The following is a 14,779-nucleotide window of genomic DNA, read 5'->3' on the forward strand; positions in this document are numbered from 1 at the left end:
CCGGAGTTTCTTGGTGTCTAATACCATTTTCCAATGAAGAAACCAGAGATCCTTGGAGAAATAGCTGATTGTAGGTCTGGGGCATCTTGTGCCAGAAAGTAAGGAAGTACTCAGCAAAATACAACAATGGGAGTATGTCAAAAGGACACCATAGCCACGTGAAAGAGCTCTCAATGGCCAAAGTAGGAACAATTTGAGACCCAAAGTAAATGAAGCAGTATTAGATTTTAACCCAAAGTATAAAATAAATATCCATGGGCCCACACTGATATATTTTTTATTTTATTTATTTCATTTTCTTTTTGAGACAGGTCTCACTCTGTCACCCAGGCTGGAATGCAGTGGCTCACTGCAGCCTTGACCTCCTGGGCTCAACTAATCCTCCTGCCTCAGCCTCCCAAGTACCTGGGATGACAGGTGTGTGCCACCACACCCAGCTACATTTTCAATTTATTATTAGTAGAGAGGGGGTCTTGCTATGTTGCCCAGGCCCATCTTGAACCTCCTGAGCTCAAGTGATCCATCCACCTTGGCATCCCAAAGTGCTGTGCTGGGATTACAGGCTTAAGCCACCCTACCCGGCCTGATATAAATACACAATTGAATAAATACATAAACAGGGGAGGAGAGACAAACTCCTGTGCAAAATTCCATACAGTTTCTGTAGTGACCCTGCACTTAAGGAAGTAGAGCATAATTCCCCACTCCTTAAATGTGGCCTAGGAATAGTGACTTCATTCCAAAGAGTACAGCATGGAAAGAGGAAAAAAAAGTAAGTTTAGGCTGGGCATGGTGCCTCATGCCTGTAATCCCAGCACTTTGGGAGGCCAAGGTGGGCAGATGACCTGAGGTTAGGGACCGGCCTGGGCAACATAGTGAAACCCCATCTCTACTAAAAATACAAAAGTTAGCCGGGCATAATAGCATGCGCCTGTAGTCCCAGCTACTCAGGAGGCTGAGGCAGGAGAATTGCTTGAACCTGAGAGGTGGAGGTTGCAGTGAGCTGAGATTGTGTCATCGCACTCCACCTGGGCCACTGAGTGAGACTCCATCTCATAAAAAAAAAAAGTAAGTTTACAATGGAGAAGCCTGACAAACACTACCTAGATTTCCAAAGCATAATTTCCTAACCATGGTTGCAATACCAACCTGGAATGTTTTATCTGTGTGTCACTCTCAGATCAAGAAATGAGAAATGCCAGGTGATCAAGATGAACACCAACAGTGATAATTCATGTTGATAGCCTGTACCCTTGATATGATGCCATGAGAATGACACTTTACCTCTGTGGTCTTCCTCCTCCAAATCCATAACCCCAGTCTCATCACAAGAAAAACATCAGACAAATCCCAACTGAGGGACATTATACAAATATCTCTCTAGTACCCCTCAAATTGTCGAGGTCATCAAAACAAGGAAAGACTGACAATCTATCACAGCCAAGAGGAGTCTAAGGAGACACACAGACTAAATGTCACAGTGGTTTCCAGGTGTGCTTGCTGTTCCTGGGATAGAATGCCAAGGTGGGGTGGGGCCACCAACAGATACCTATGCACAGCTTAGGGAAGCATTTCCATGAGTGCAGCTTTGACTCCCACCTACCTTCCTGGCCCCCTCCCCTCCCCTTCCCTCCGTTCCTCCTCCTCTCCTCTCTCCTCCCCTTTCCTTCGTTCCCGCCCCTCTACCCTCTCCTCCCTTTCCCTCTGTTCCCGCCTCTCCCCTCCCTTCACCTTCCCTCCGTTCCTGGCCTCTTCCCCTCCCCTCCGCTCCCCTCCCAGACGTTCCGGGTCCCCTTGTCTCCCTCCCCTCCTCTCCCCTCCCCCCTCTTTTTTGAGACGGGGTCTCCCCAGGTTGGCCTGGTTGGTCTGGAACTCCTGAGCTCAAGCGATCCGCCCCTCTCAGCCTCCCAAAGTGCTGGGATTACAGCACTTCCATGACTTTTTAATAAATTAATTTATACACTTGTGCAACTGTCACCACAATCCACTTTTAGAACATTTCTATTACTGCTTTCCTTCCATTTCTCCAACCCCATCTGCATTAATCCCCGCTCCCACACCTCGCCCCAAGTAACTGTGCTTTCTGTCTTTGTAGATTTGCCTAGTGTAATTTATTTTTTGCTTCGGCAATATGAGGAGGTCGTGCAAAATAGAAGCTATTTAGGAACAGGCTAAGCGGACTTAAAACTGATGGAAAGTTTAAAGTTGTTTAAAAGTGGGCTATAGTTTTACATGATTTTTTTAAAAAAGAGGAAAGGTGAGGAGAGGTTCCAGTCTGGGGCGGCTAGGACTAGGTGATGGTTTGGGAGCTGGCAAAAGAAGGTGTCACGTGACGAGGAGAGCCCTCGAGCCGCGCCCGCCCCGCAGGAGTCGAGATCCGCTACCAGCCAACCCTCTCCGCCCCGGGGCGGCTGCCTTCCTCTCGCGCAGGTGCAGTGCTCCTGCTTCCGGGTCGACGGCGGGCAGGCGGAGCTTGTATTCGCATCGATGTGAGCGCGTGGCGATTGCTTCTGTCTGTTGTTTAGCTATGGAAGCTGCCTGGTTGCTGCGAGGCTGCAGGAACCCGGGTCGGGGTCTAGTTCCGTGCTGACCGCCCCCGGGGTCGAGTAGACGATGGGGGAGCCTGGCTTCTTGGTCACGGGAAACCGCGCCGGTGGTCGGAGCTGGTGCCTGCGGCGGGTGGGGATGAGCGCCGGGTGGCTGCTACTGGAAGATGGGTGTGAGGTACAAGGGAAGGCGTCCTGTGGGGCGGAGGGCAGGGGCTGGAGGGAGCGGGGCTCCGGAGAAGGAGGAAGGCGTCTAGGTGGGCGGAATGAATGGCAGAGAGGAGGCAGGCACACAGAAGACGAACGAGGGGATGGGGGGGGTGGATCCTGGGGAGAGAAGGGAGGGAGCGGTTCTGGCTCGAGCGGCTGAAGGGTCTAAGGTGGGAGGTATTTGGGGAGAAATAGGGACCGAGTGGGAGAAAGGAAGAGAAGAGAGTTCGGCTCTGGAGGGCCACAAGGATTGGGGTGAGGACGAGGCCTGGCCCGCGGGCGGTGGGGCGAGAAGAGGGCCCAGCCCAGAGAGGCCTGGGTCTGCGGGGAGTGGGGTCGGGGCCGGGAAGGAGAGGGACGCGCAGAGGATGTGAGGAGAAGCGGTGTTATAGCGGAGTGGAGGGCGGGGCCTGGCCAGATCCCATTTAGGGCGCCCGGAGCCCAGCGGTGCCGGGCCTGGGAACAGTGGATTGGAGCCGCGAGCCGCTGGGCAGCCGAGGCGGGGCCTGGAAGGGCTGCCCGGAGCTTGAACTTTCTCGAGTTTGCTTTGAAAACGAATGCGAGTTTTGGGTTTTGTCCCTTAAAGTGATCAAACTCTCAAGTAGAAATGTCTTCCTCCTTCCCACCTCTGAGGAACAGGGGCGCCTTAGGCTGGGCCGCATTTCTCCCGCGAAGCTCGGTACGTCCGAGTGGCACCCCTAAAGGAGGGATCGGGCAGGGATTCCGAGTTCTCTCCAGAGGATGCCTGTCGCCTTTGTTAATATAATTCCAAATGAAAATTTTTTAAAGGGGAAAGATGAGGCACGTTCCTGGCACGGTTCAAGATGCACTTTGAAGATGATGCATCCTCAAAGGGCGAGGGAAGGGAGGATGGAGTTAGATTGCAATCAGGTTGAGAGGAAAACTGAGTCAGGGACAAGCTGGTGATGACGGGGAACCATTTGGGTTTTGGAAATCTGTATGAAAGGTTCCCTTTGCAGTAAAAGTGGATAGTTGGTCGTGATGTTGTAAACTCAAAAAGTCTTTTGAGCCTTACGTATGTTCAGGTAGATTTTGCCTGTAAGTCATACTCCTCAATTCAGTCTGCCAGGTGTTGACAGAGTACATAACATTGGTGTACAATGAGAACACATAAAATTTGTGAGCTCAAAGAGTTTCAGGCTTAAGTGGGGAGAGAGGATTTATACAATGAAGCAGTCTAAGAACTGTATATGGGCTGTATGATCAAGTGCCAAGATATGGATTATTTAGTTCCATCCCAGAGCAGTAGTTCTTCAAGTCAGGGGAGGGATTCATGTTCAGGCTCAACTTTAGTTGCTAGATTAGAGAGGGTTATAAAGGGTTACTTGTATGTCGTGATTTCGGGAACATGAAGAAAACACCTCTGCCCCCAAATACCTCTTCTATCCAGGTGTTAGTGCCCAAAAGTCCACATTAGGCATTCATTCCTTTAGCTTGAGCACTGACCTTTCCCTGCCTGGCCCTTTCCAACAGTATATGTTTCTGAGAAGTTTAACAAATTAAAACACCAACACCTGAGTAATAACCTGAACAGTACACACAAAATAAATTATTTTTATGTATAACTGTTACTTAATACATTATTGAATGTGATCCCTGCATACACACAACCTTGTAAGTTAACTTAGTGGGCAGGTGTTACTCCTTTAGATTCCGTTGTTGTGGATTAATTTATGACTTCTGAATAGCTTGGTAGGACTGCAGCCTTGGGCAAGTGGGATGGGGAGGAAGGATTAAAGCACCTGCAGGAAGGGCAAGAAGACTATAAAGCACTCTTAGACATATTCTACACATTTTGATCGTTTTGTGTCAGGGCCACTTCTATGGGGAGAGACCCATACAAACTGAGTGAATGATGACACAGTGTTAAGACTGGCTGGCTTCAGGGACCTGTGTGGAGGAGAGGCCTGCAAGGTCAGGTCATGGCATAGCCTGAAAAGAAATCTGAGTCAAAGGCAAGAGAAGTTGTAGTTATTGTAATGGTCCCCAAATCATAGGACAAGCTGTTTTGCACAAGATTTTAGGAGGTATACTAATAACATTGTAACAGCAAAGTAGGTCAGTTCCCTGCCTTTCCTGTTCTTAGTCTCAGATGTTGCAGATAAAATAATAAAACAGAGTTCCCTTCATTTCATTGATGGGAATACTGTAGTAAATCGGTTGTCTAAATAAGTGGCTTTAAGCTTGTTAAAGCAATGCATGGAGTTTGGTGGAAAAACAATTAGAGATTTATTGCAAATTAGCTAGTTCTCAGGTACTATAAAGAATCTTTGCCTTTGAGGAAACCAACAGAACCTTTCTCCCCTTTTATTCTCTTGTATTTAGTTTTCATGAAGTTTTCTGCCCCAAGGGAAAGGATGGTTATATTTACTGGTTTGGGGCTTTTTGTTTTGTGGTGCTTTTTTTTTTTTTTTTTTTGACAGAATATTCCATCACCCAGGCTGGAGTGCAGTGGTGTGATCACACCTCCACCTCCTGGGTTCAAGGATTCTTCTGCCTCAGTCTTCCAAGTAGCTGGAAGTAGCTGGAATAGTAGGAATTACAAATGTGCACCGCTATCCCTGGCTAATTTTTGTATTTCCAGTAGAGAGGGGGGTTTCACCATGTTGGCCAGGCTGGTCTTGAACTCCTGGCCTGCTCGCCTGGGCCTCCCAAAGTGCTGGGATTACAGGTGTGAGCCACCACACCCGGCTGTATTTCCTGGTTATTTGGGAAACAGTAGAAATTGTGCGCAGGAGGAAAGGGATAATCATAGTGAAGGTGGACAAGGACAAGATGATCTTTCAGACCAACAATGTGTGTAAGATCAAAGGCTTGCAAATCTATTGTAAAGGAAAACAGCCCTTCACATAGGGGTCATCAGTCAGTTCCCACGGGAAATTTAGTGTTCTGCTGAGTGGTCCTGAGATTTCCAGGGAGCCTCACCACACTCTTTAACTATAGTATAGGTGAAATATCAGTAGTACCAAGGTAAATTCTAGGACCCGGCAGTGCAGGGAAGGATGTTTCCTTTTTCTGGGTTCAGAGTCTGTTGGCAGAAATTTCAAAAGAAGGCATTTTTCTACTGTTCTGGTACCATTTTCCCCAGGCTACTCACAATGGCAGTCCGGCTGTCTCCCTTCAGGTATTAGCCTACAATACAGATGCTTCCTTTCTTAGAAATAAAGCTACCTGAATGGAAATTTTTACTCAATATGGATGACACATTAATCCCTAACCATTCCATTTTTAACAGATATATGTATTAATTCAGAGGAACTTCTATAATTAATGTAATTCTGGCAAAGTGTGAAAGAACTGAAAAATTTCATGCTCAGTGTTGGTGGAGGGGTCACCACAGCATTTTAAAGAGGAACAAGTGAGACCATATGAGTTCCAACTGCTGCTCTATATTTTCCAATGGTAATACAGTCTCCAGCTTCCAACCTAAAAATACGCATCCTAAAATCTCCACTCATATGCAAGATCTCTTTATTCTACCATTCATTCTCAAGTATTTAACTGAACACCATGCCAGGTATAGAAACACAATGTTAAACCAGATAGATAAAGTCCCTGCTTATCTCATGTATATTCTAGCAAGGGGGGGAGGAGGGGAAAAGTAAAATAAGCAAGATAATTTTGGTTTGTGATAAGTGCATGCTAATAACTGAAGAAATATGATGGGGAGCAGACAACCAAGTTTAGACAGTGGTGATCTGAGTAGGCTTATGAATAGCCGAAACATGAAAGATTAGGAGCTCATGCAAGATCTGAGATAAGCGTGTTCTTAGAGGGGCGAAGAAAAAAGACCCTCAGTAGGCTGGCACTTGGGGGAGAGGGGCTTAAGGAACAAGGGGCTGGAGCAGCTAGTGTTGGCACTATGGTATGAGTTAAGACTAAAGAGGAGGGGGCTTAGGACATTCAGGGTCTTATAGGCCATGGAAGGAAGTTTGAGTGATTAAATGGTTTTAAGGAAAAAAGAGAATTATCTGATTTAAAATTTTTATGTTTCTATTCCAGCTAGTATGTAAAGTTTATGGGGGCTAGAGTGGGAACAGAAACAGTAGGAGGCCAGGTGGTTTGAACTAAGGTTGTGGCTGTAGAGCTAGAAATGAACAGACTTAGGACATATTTGGATTATATCCCATAGAATTTGCCAATGATTTCAATGTGGGGATGAGGGACAGAGATGAATCAAAGATGGCTTCTGGGTTATGGGTTGAGCAGTTGGTTGGATAGTAGTGTCAGTACTGAGATGAGAGTCTGTGGGGAGGAATCGATGAGGTCAGTGAGTCATAGTGGTCTTTGAGGGACCGAGGAGGACAGGCATGATTCTGAAAGATTTTTGAAAGAAAAGGGCAGTTTTTAGCTAACTTTGGTTTCAAGTTCACAGTTAAAGTTGTGGTATGGGGCATTAAAGAGGTCTTTTATGCACTGAGAAGAATAAGCAGGGAATTCTGTGATCTGGATCTCGGAAGAATTTAGTTTCCTTCCTTCATAGGGTTGTTATGAACTAGATTTGTCCAACAGGAAAGTATGATAGATGTGAATTGGGGCTTCTTTTCAACCTTTCCAAAAGCTCTCAAGCTGTTCTTGTGGATAAGGCAGAGAATATATACTCGAATGAAAAGACTTTTGGTTGAATTATAATTGGCCCAGGGTATATCCAGACTGTGGGGATTAATGTTCAGACTTTCCTGAGAACTTTGCCTTTGGCTGTGTCCCATTCTGGGTCTTGAATGAAGGTATAGAAGGCATCATATCATACTAATTTGGTGGGAGGGATATTAAGTATGTCTGATCTGATGGCAGATTAAAAATTCAGAAAGGTCTTGGCAAGTTGGTGTGATAGGCTGAACTAGCAAGATGAAATTTAGTAGGAATCAGTCTAAGGTCCTGTGCTTGAACCTAAGGTTTTCCATCTGGTCAAGTATAGAGCAAAAGAGACATGACTTAGCATAGCATTTCTTGGAGGAGGGGGAGACCAAGAAATTTAATCTTTCCTGAGTCCGAGGATACATTGGCAGTGTACTAGATCTGTTATGACAGCTAATGCAGTTTATACGGTCAGTGATAATATCTAGAACTGGGAAAGTAACACTTGCATTTGACTGTGTAATTTATTTTTCTTAATATGGCATCCAGGAATAAAGATAAATTAGCAGTCCTTTCACAGACTCGTAAGAATGGCAAAGAGACTCAAACCCATTCCCTGGGAGTTAAGTTGAAGTAACTGGGAATACAGAACCAGGAAATGAGAAAACTTAATGTTCACTTTATAGCTGTGACTTTGAAAGGGGATCAGAGATTTCCTGATGGTGCCCAGGGCAACAATGGATGGAATTTATAGGGTGAAAGACGCCAAGTCAGAGACATTAAAAAAATAGGAGGGCCTGCCTTATGTAAAGTACACTTCTGCCTCCTGGGTTCAAATGATTCTCCTGCCTCAGCCTCCCAAGTAGCTGGGATTACAGGTGCTCGCTACCAGACCCAGCTAATTTTTGTATTTTTAGTAGAGACAGGGTTTCACCATGTTGGCCAGGCTGGTCTCAAACTCCAGACCTTGTGATCCTGCCACCTTGGCCTCCCAAAGTGCTGGGATTACAGGCATGAGCCACCGCTCCCAGACCGGCAGTGTTTATGAGTTGATGGGATGTGTAGAAGGAATTCCTCTATCTCATGGTCACTGAACCCGATGACCTTTCAAGATCTTGCCAACCCTGAGGTACATGGATAACTCTTTTCAGCTTTCTCCTCTTGTCACAACTGTTTGCCTTTTTCTACTTGGTGGCTTTCATGGCAGCTAAAGAGGAGATAGCAGATGCACTGTTTTGCTTCCACACGTGTCTGTTTTCTTAAGTCAGGACCTGCATATGCTGCTGGTTGACAAGCTTTGTAAAAACCTCCCTTTTTCAGCACAATGACTTGTTACATTGTATTTCTTACATTGTTTTTGTCTTCCCAGGTGACTGTAGGACGAGGATTTGGTGTCACATACCAACTGGTATCAAAAATCTGCCCTCTGATGATTTCTCGAAACCACTGTGTTTTGAAGCAGAATCATGAGGGTCAGTGGACAATTACGGACAACAAGGTACAGAATTCATGGAAGCCTAATGAATATTATTTATTTTAAAATTACTTGGGGTTTTTTTTGCACAGGTAATTCATGGTATAAAATTCAAAAGTATAACTTCTTCTTTCCTAGCCATCCAGTTTCCTTTTCCAGAGGCAGCCACTTCCATATGCTGCCAGAGATTGGATTATGCTAAAATAATTTCTCTTGATTTGGGGTGAAGTTTGTTACCTTGAAGATAATGCCTGAATTGGGGTAGGAGGTCCTATTCCAGAAACTAGACTAAGTTACTGGGCAAATTAGCCTGTTTGAGGCGAAGCTCCAGAGATCCTGGAAATCTGTAGAATCTCCTGAAGCTTCTGGAGTACACTACGGCTCAGTGAACAGGCGGAGAAGAAACTGATCTGACTGCTTAGCTCCTTTCCTTCCTCACTTTTTTTTTTCCATTTTTTTCCTTCAAAGCTACTGCAAATCACCTCACTCCTTTCAATCTGAGCAACCTTCCCTTCCCTTGCCTTTTAAAACATGTTTTAAATATTGGTGTTCTGAAGATTTCCTTTGAATAGCGGGTTTTTCTCCTTTAAACAAATTTGAAAACCACAAGTGTAGTGGTAAATATATTGAGGGAGGTGTAATAGTACTCAGAGCCCAGCAATTACAAAGTACCTAATGCGCCGGTTGTGGCGGCGCATGCCTCTAGTCCTAGCTACTGGGAAAGCTGAGGCCGCAGGATTGTTTGAGACCATGAGTTCTCGGTTATAATGCGCTATGCTGTTCTGGTGCCTGCATTAAGTTTGGCATCAATATAGTGTCGTCCTGAGAGTGGGGACCACCAGGTTGCTTAAGCAGAGGTAAACTGACCCAGGTTGGTAGCAGGGCAGGTCAAAACTGCTGTGCTGGTTAGCATTGGGATTGCACCTGTGAATAGCCACTGCACTCCAGTGTGGCTGACATGGTGAGGCCATGTCTGTATCAAAAAGAAAAAAAAGAATGCCTAAAGTGCAGATATACAAGCACCCAGGAATGTAATGAAAACACAGACTATGAGGTGAGAGAAATTCTAATGTAAACAGTTAAGACTTAGGGAGTATAAAATGTCCTTAAGTACCATTTCATACTGCTTCACTGCCCTGGTTAGGATTTTAAAGGTACCATTAGAAGGGAGGATATTCCAGATCTGCCCGGCAGCCTCATTTTGCATGCATAAAACTGCTCGACTTAAGCTGCTGGAAAGTATCTTCCTGCTCTGGCATTAAGTTGAGTTGGCACTGTATTGAAGGAGACAGTATATAAATGCCGAGTAAATTGGTTCAGCACTTTTAGTTAGCAAGGCACTGTGAGCAGGATAAAAATTGGTACTGAGATTATCTAGTTTAACCCCTTATGTAGACAGATGAATCTGAGGCCCAGAGAGATAAACTGTCTTGCTCAAGGCCTTCTCTCTAATGAGCCAGGACTTAAGTTTCTCTGCCATGCCCTGTGTCAAATACCAGTAAAGTACATAAGCAATTTGCTATACTGGCTTTATGATGCCACACAAAATTAATTATGCATAATTTGAAATACAGCTGCAAGATTTTGAAGCCTCTGTAATAGTGTATATCAGAACAGCTTAGGGAAAGATGTTTTCCTCATCAGAGTAGTCTGTATGATCATTGGGATTACAATATTATAGAGGTGAGTTCTCTGCTGCTCCTTTTCTTGTGTGCTGTGTAGATGTGATCCACTTACGGGATTAGCAGATTTTTATAGGTTGGGAAGCCACCAGCTGATCAACTTTAGTGCTATTTGAATGTTGACCACAGGAATACAGAGGCAGCCTGTGCAAGGTCAGATCATGACTGCTCCGGGCTCGCTGTCCGGTGTTTGCTTTGTACCCTTCCTTCTAGGGCTGCTGTTACCATGTGATTCTTCTCAGGTCTCAGTAAGGCAGTAGAGAGGAAAGAGAGGTTTCTTAACAACCTGTTTAAACCTTTTAGCTGTGATTGTGAGGTAACTGATTTTTAAGAGAAGCTAGGACTGGGGTATTTTGGTGGAACAATTCTTACAAGTAAATCCCCCCTACCCCTTGCATTTTTCTATTGACTATAGATGCTCCCTTTCTGGCTTCCTTCTGGCATGATGCCATGGCAACCCTCTTTTGCTGATAAGGGACCTGAATTTTAGCTGTAGGACATTATTGCTGTGGTTGTGTTTCAAGTCATTTGTCAAGTCTCTTTCAAGACCTAGGTATTTCTAATAAGTTAAAACTCAGAGCTGCACTCTCTCATCTGCTGGAATGGCCAGAAAGTGAGACTTTAAGTATGGATTTAAAAAATAGCAAGAAATGTGATTTTGGTTTAAAATTGGCTTAAAATACAGAAAAAAAAAAAACCTTGGAGGACAGCTAAGTCTGCACACAGTATGAAGATGGTTCTAGTTGTGTAGGTTTTGGTTAATTCATAAGCTCTTCAGATGGCCCGTCCTTTGTATTGGTATCCAGCTCTTTCAGAAAATTGGTTGTTTTTATAACTCATTCAAAACAGTAAAAAAAAAAAAAAAAAAAAAATTTGGTTGTTTTAAAGTCACAGTATGAAATGCCTTAGAGGTTCAGTCACGTCTTATTTGAGCCTTTCTCATTCTTCCCCTCCTCTCCTGTTGCTTTTCACCTGCTGTGTGGTTATTCCTACCTTTGTTCTTCTGCAGACTCTGGCAGTTGAAGTCTCTGTTGAGTATACTCTTATGTGAACAAACTTTGCTGCGTGGAATAGTTCAGCTTCTGGTCCTCCAGCAACTAGAGCAGTGGTTATCAACCCTGTTTCCAGTTTTTACTCTCATCTGGGGTACTTTTTAAAAATACTGATGGTAGTACAGTAAAAATGTTCCTTCATCAAAAGACACCATTAAGAGAATGAAAGGCCAACTCAGAGAGGAAGATGTTTGCTATACTTTATAGTCAATGAAGGGCTTATCCTGAGGTATATACAGAACTGCAAAGCAATAAAAAGAGATGTGCCCAATTTAAAAATGAGCAAGAGACAAGCGCTTCACAAAAGGTTGTATCCAGTGAAAAGTTGTTCGGCCTCATTAATGAGCTGGGGAATTTTAATTAAAACCATAATGGAATACCTCTGCACATTCACCAGAGTGGCTAAAATTGAAGACTAGTGATGCCAGGTATTGGTAAGGATATGGAGCAATAGAATGCTCTTGCTCTTCTGTTGGGAGTGCAAATTGGTACAACTACTTTGGGAAATTATTTGCCATTATTTATTAACGTTGAACATATATATAGCTCTTGACACAGTGTTTTCACTCCCAGGGAAACAGTACAAATGTCCATCAACAGTAGAATGGATGCATTGTGGAATAATCTTATATTGAAACACTATGCTGTAGTGAATATTAATGAACTATAATACATGGATAAGTCTCACATAACATTGAGTGAAAGAAGACAGAGACAAAAGAATACATATTATATGATGCCATTTATACAGTATGTAAAAACAGGCAAAATTAACGTGCTGTTAAATCTGGCTGGTAGCCACCTTATTGCCAGAGTGGCTGCTGACCAGAAGGAGGCACAGGGGGGTTTCTGGGATACTGATAATGTGGGATTTGTTTTGTTTTTGGCCTCACAGCAGTTAAACTGAGATGTTCATTTTGTGGCTGTTCATCTCGTTGATTTGTGCACTTTTACATTTGCATGTTCCGCCTGAGTAAAAAGTTTCATTTTTTTTTTGAGATGGAGTTTTGCTCTGGTTGCCCAGGCTGGAGTGCAGTTACACGATCTTGGCTCACTACAGCCTCCGCCTCCCAGGTTCAAGCAGTTCTTCTGCCTCAGCCTCCCAAATAGCTGGGATTACAGGCAAGCACCACCATGCCTGACTAACTTTGTATTTTAAGTAAAGACGGGGTTTCGCCATGTTGGACAGGCTGGTTTTGAACTCCTGACCTCAAGTGATTCACCTGCCTCGACCTCCCAAAGTGCTGGGATTACAGGCGTGAGCCACTGTGCCCGGCCGTAGTAAAGAGTTTTTAAAAAGATATTGATGGATACACACTTAATATAACTGCTAAAATAAGACTTGATGATACCAAGTGCTGGCAAGTATGCAGAATAACTGGAACTTCTAAACACTTAAGTGTGAATATAAAATGGCACCTCCACTCTGAAAAACTGGTGATTTCTTTCTTTTTATTTTTTTGAGATGGAGTCTCGCTCTGTTGCCCAGGCTGGAGTGCAGTGGCGCAATATTGGCTCACTGAAACCTCCGCCTCCTGGGTTCAAGTGATTCTCCTGCCTCAGCCTTCCGAATAGATGGGATTACAGGCGCCTGCCACTGTGCCCAGCTAATTTTTGTATTTTTAGTAGAGACAGGGTTTCACCATGTTGGCCAGCCTTGTCTCAAACTCTTGACCTCGTGATCCTCCCACCTCGGCCTCCCAAAGTCTGGGATTACAGTTATGAGCCACTGTGCCTAGTCAAAACTGGTGGTTTCTAAGAGTCAAATATACGCTTGTCCAGTGATTCATTCTCTTTCTCTCCCCCCGCCTTTCTTTTTCCTTCCTTCCTTCCTTCCTTCCTTCCTTCCTTCCTTCCTTCCTCCCTCCCTCCCTCCCTCCCTCCCTTCCTTCCTTCTTCCTTCCTTCCTTGCTTCTATCTTTCTTCCTTGTCTTTTTCTTCCTTTCCTTTCTTTCCTCTCTTTCTCTTTTTTCTCTCTTTTAAGATGGAGTCTTGCTCTTGTTGCCCAGGCTGGAGTACAATAGCGCAATCTCAGCACATTGCAACCTCTGCCTCCCAGGTTCAAGCAGTTGTGCCTCAGCCTCCCAAGTAGCTGAGATTATGGGCATGCACCACCACATCTGGCTAATTTCTTTATTTTTAGTAGAGACAGTGTTTCTCCATGTTGGTCAGGCTGGTCTCGAACTCCTGACCTCAAGTGATCCACCTGCCTCGGCCTCTCAAAGTGCTAAGATTACAGGCATAAGCCACCACGCCTGGCCTAGTGATCCTATTTCTAGGTATTTATCCAAGATTAATGAAAGTTTATGTTCTCACAGAAACTTGTATGTGAATGTTTGTAGTGGTTTTATTAATAATCATCAAAAACTGTTAAGAAAACCAACTAGAGAATGGATAAACTGTGCTCCACTGGTACTTCCTTCAGTATTACTCAGCAATAAAATATAACAAACTGCTGGTAATGCAACAGTGTGGATGAATCTCAGAGGCATTACACTAAGTGAGAGTAGAAAGCCTCAAAAGTGGAGACACTGAGCCGGGCTCGGTGGCTCAAGCCTGTAATCCCAGCACTTTGGGAGGCCGAGGCGGGTGGATCACGAGGTCAACAGATCAAGACCATCCTGGTCAACATGGTGAAACCCCATCTCTACTAAAAATACAAAAAATTAGCTGGGCATGGTGGCGCGTGCCTGTAATCCCAGCTACTCAGGAGGCTGAGGCAGGAGAATTGCCTGAACCCAGGAAGCGGAGGTTGCAGTGAGCCGAGATCGTGCCATTGTACTCCAGCCTGGGTAACAAGAGCGAAACTCCGTCTCAAAAAAAAAAAAAAAAAAGTGGAGACACTGATTCCATTTGTGTTACATTCTGGCAAAGGGTAGAGAACAGATAAGTAGTTGCCTGGGAATGGGGGAAATGTTGAGTTGACTAAGAAGGGTCATTGTATCCTGGTACAGTTTGTATATAAACGTAACTTTTAAAATACTAATAATTAGTTCCTATCTTAGACCAATTAACTCCCTCTGAGGGCCAAACCCAGGCACCCCTCTTTGTTTTAAACTTTCCCGAGTGGTTTTACTGCACACCTCGGCCTCCTAAAGTGTTGAGATTACAGCTGTAAGCCACCACTCCTGGACAGGAAATATTTATGTGTAAGTTATTGTGCTAAGTGATTTACATGCATTATCTTATTCACTCCTCACAGGAACAGTATGAGGT

The 14,779-nt window shown here is 44.5% G+C and overlaps 1 protein-coding gene across 5 annotated transcripts in view; it reads left to right on the forward strand.

The window, feature by feature from the left end:
- The first annotated feature begins 2,443 nt into the window (after positions 1–2,443).
- RNF8 (ring finger protein 8) overlaps positions 2,444–14,779 on the forward strand; it is a 42,667-nt gene continuing 30,331 nt past the window's right edge. For 3 of the 5 annotated variants that reach the window (XM_008994357.3, XM_035295512.3, XM_035295513.3), the window contains exons 1-2: positions 2,513–2,724; positions 8,725–8,853. In XM_008994357.3, coding sequence (XP_008992605.1) covers positions 2,614–2,724; positions 8,725–8,853 — 240 coding nt within the window. In that variant the 5' untranslated portion in view covers positions 2,513–2,613. Of the gene's footprint in view, positions 2,490–2,512; positions 2,725–8,724; positions 8,854–14,779 lie in introns of those variants that run through there. The other 2 variants (XM_078369080.1, XM_035295515.3) reach the window with 1 other exon arrangement.

Source organism: Callithrix jacchus, chromosome 4, assembly GCF_049354715.1.
Source record: "Callithrix jacchus isolate 240 chromosome 4, calJac240_pri, whole genome shotgun sequence".
Taxonomy (NCBI): domain Eukaryota; kingdom Metazoa; phylum Chordata; class Mammalia; order Primates; family Cebidae; genus Callithrix; species Callithrix jacchus.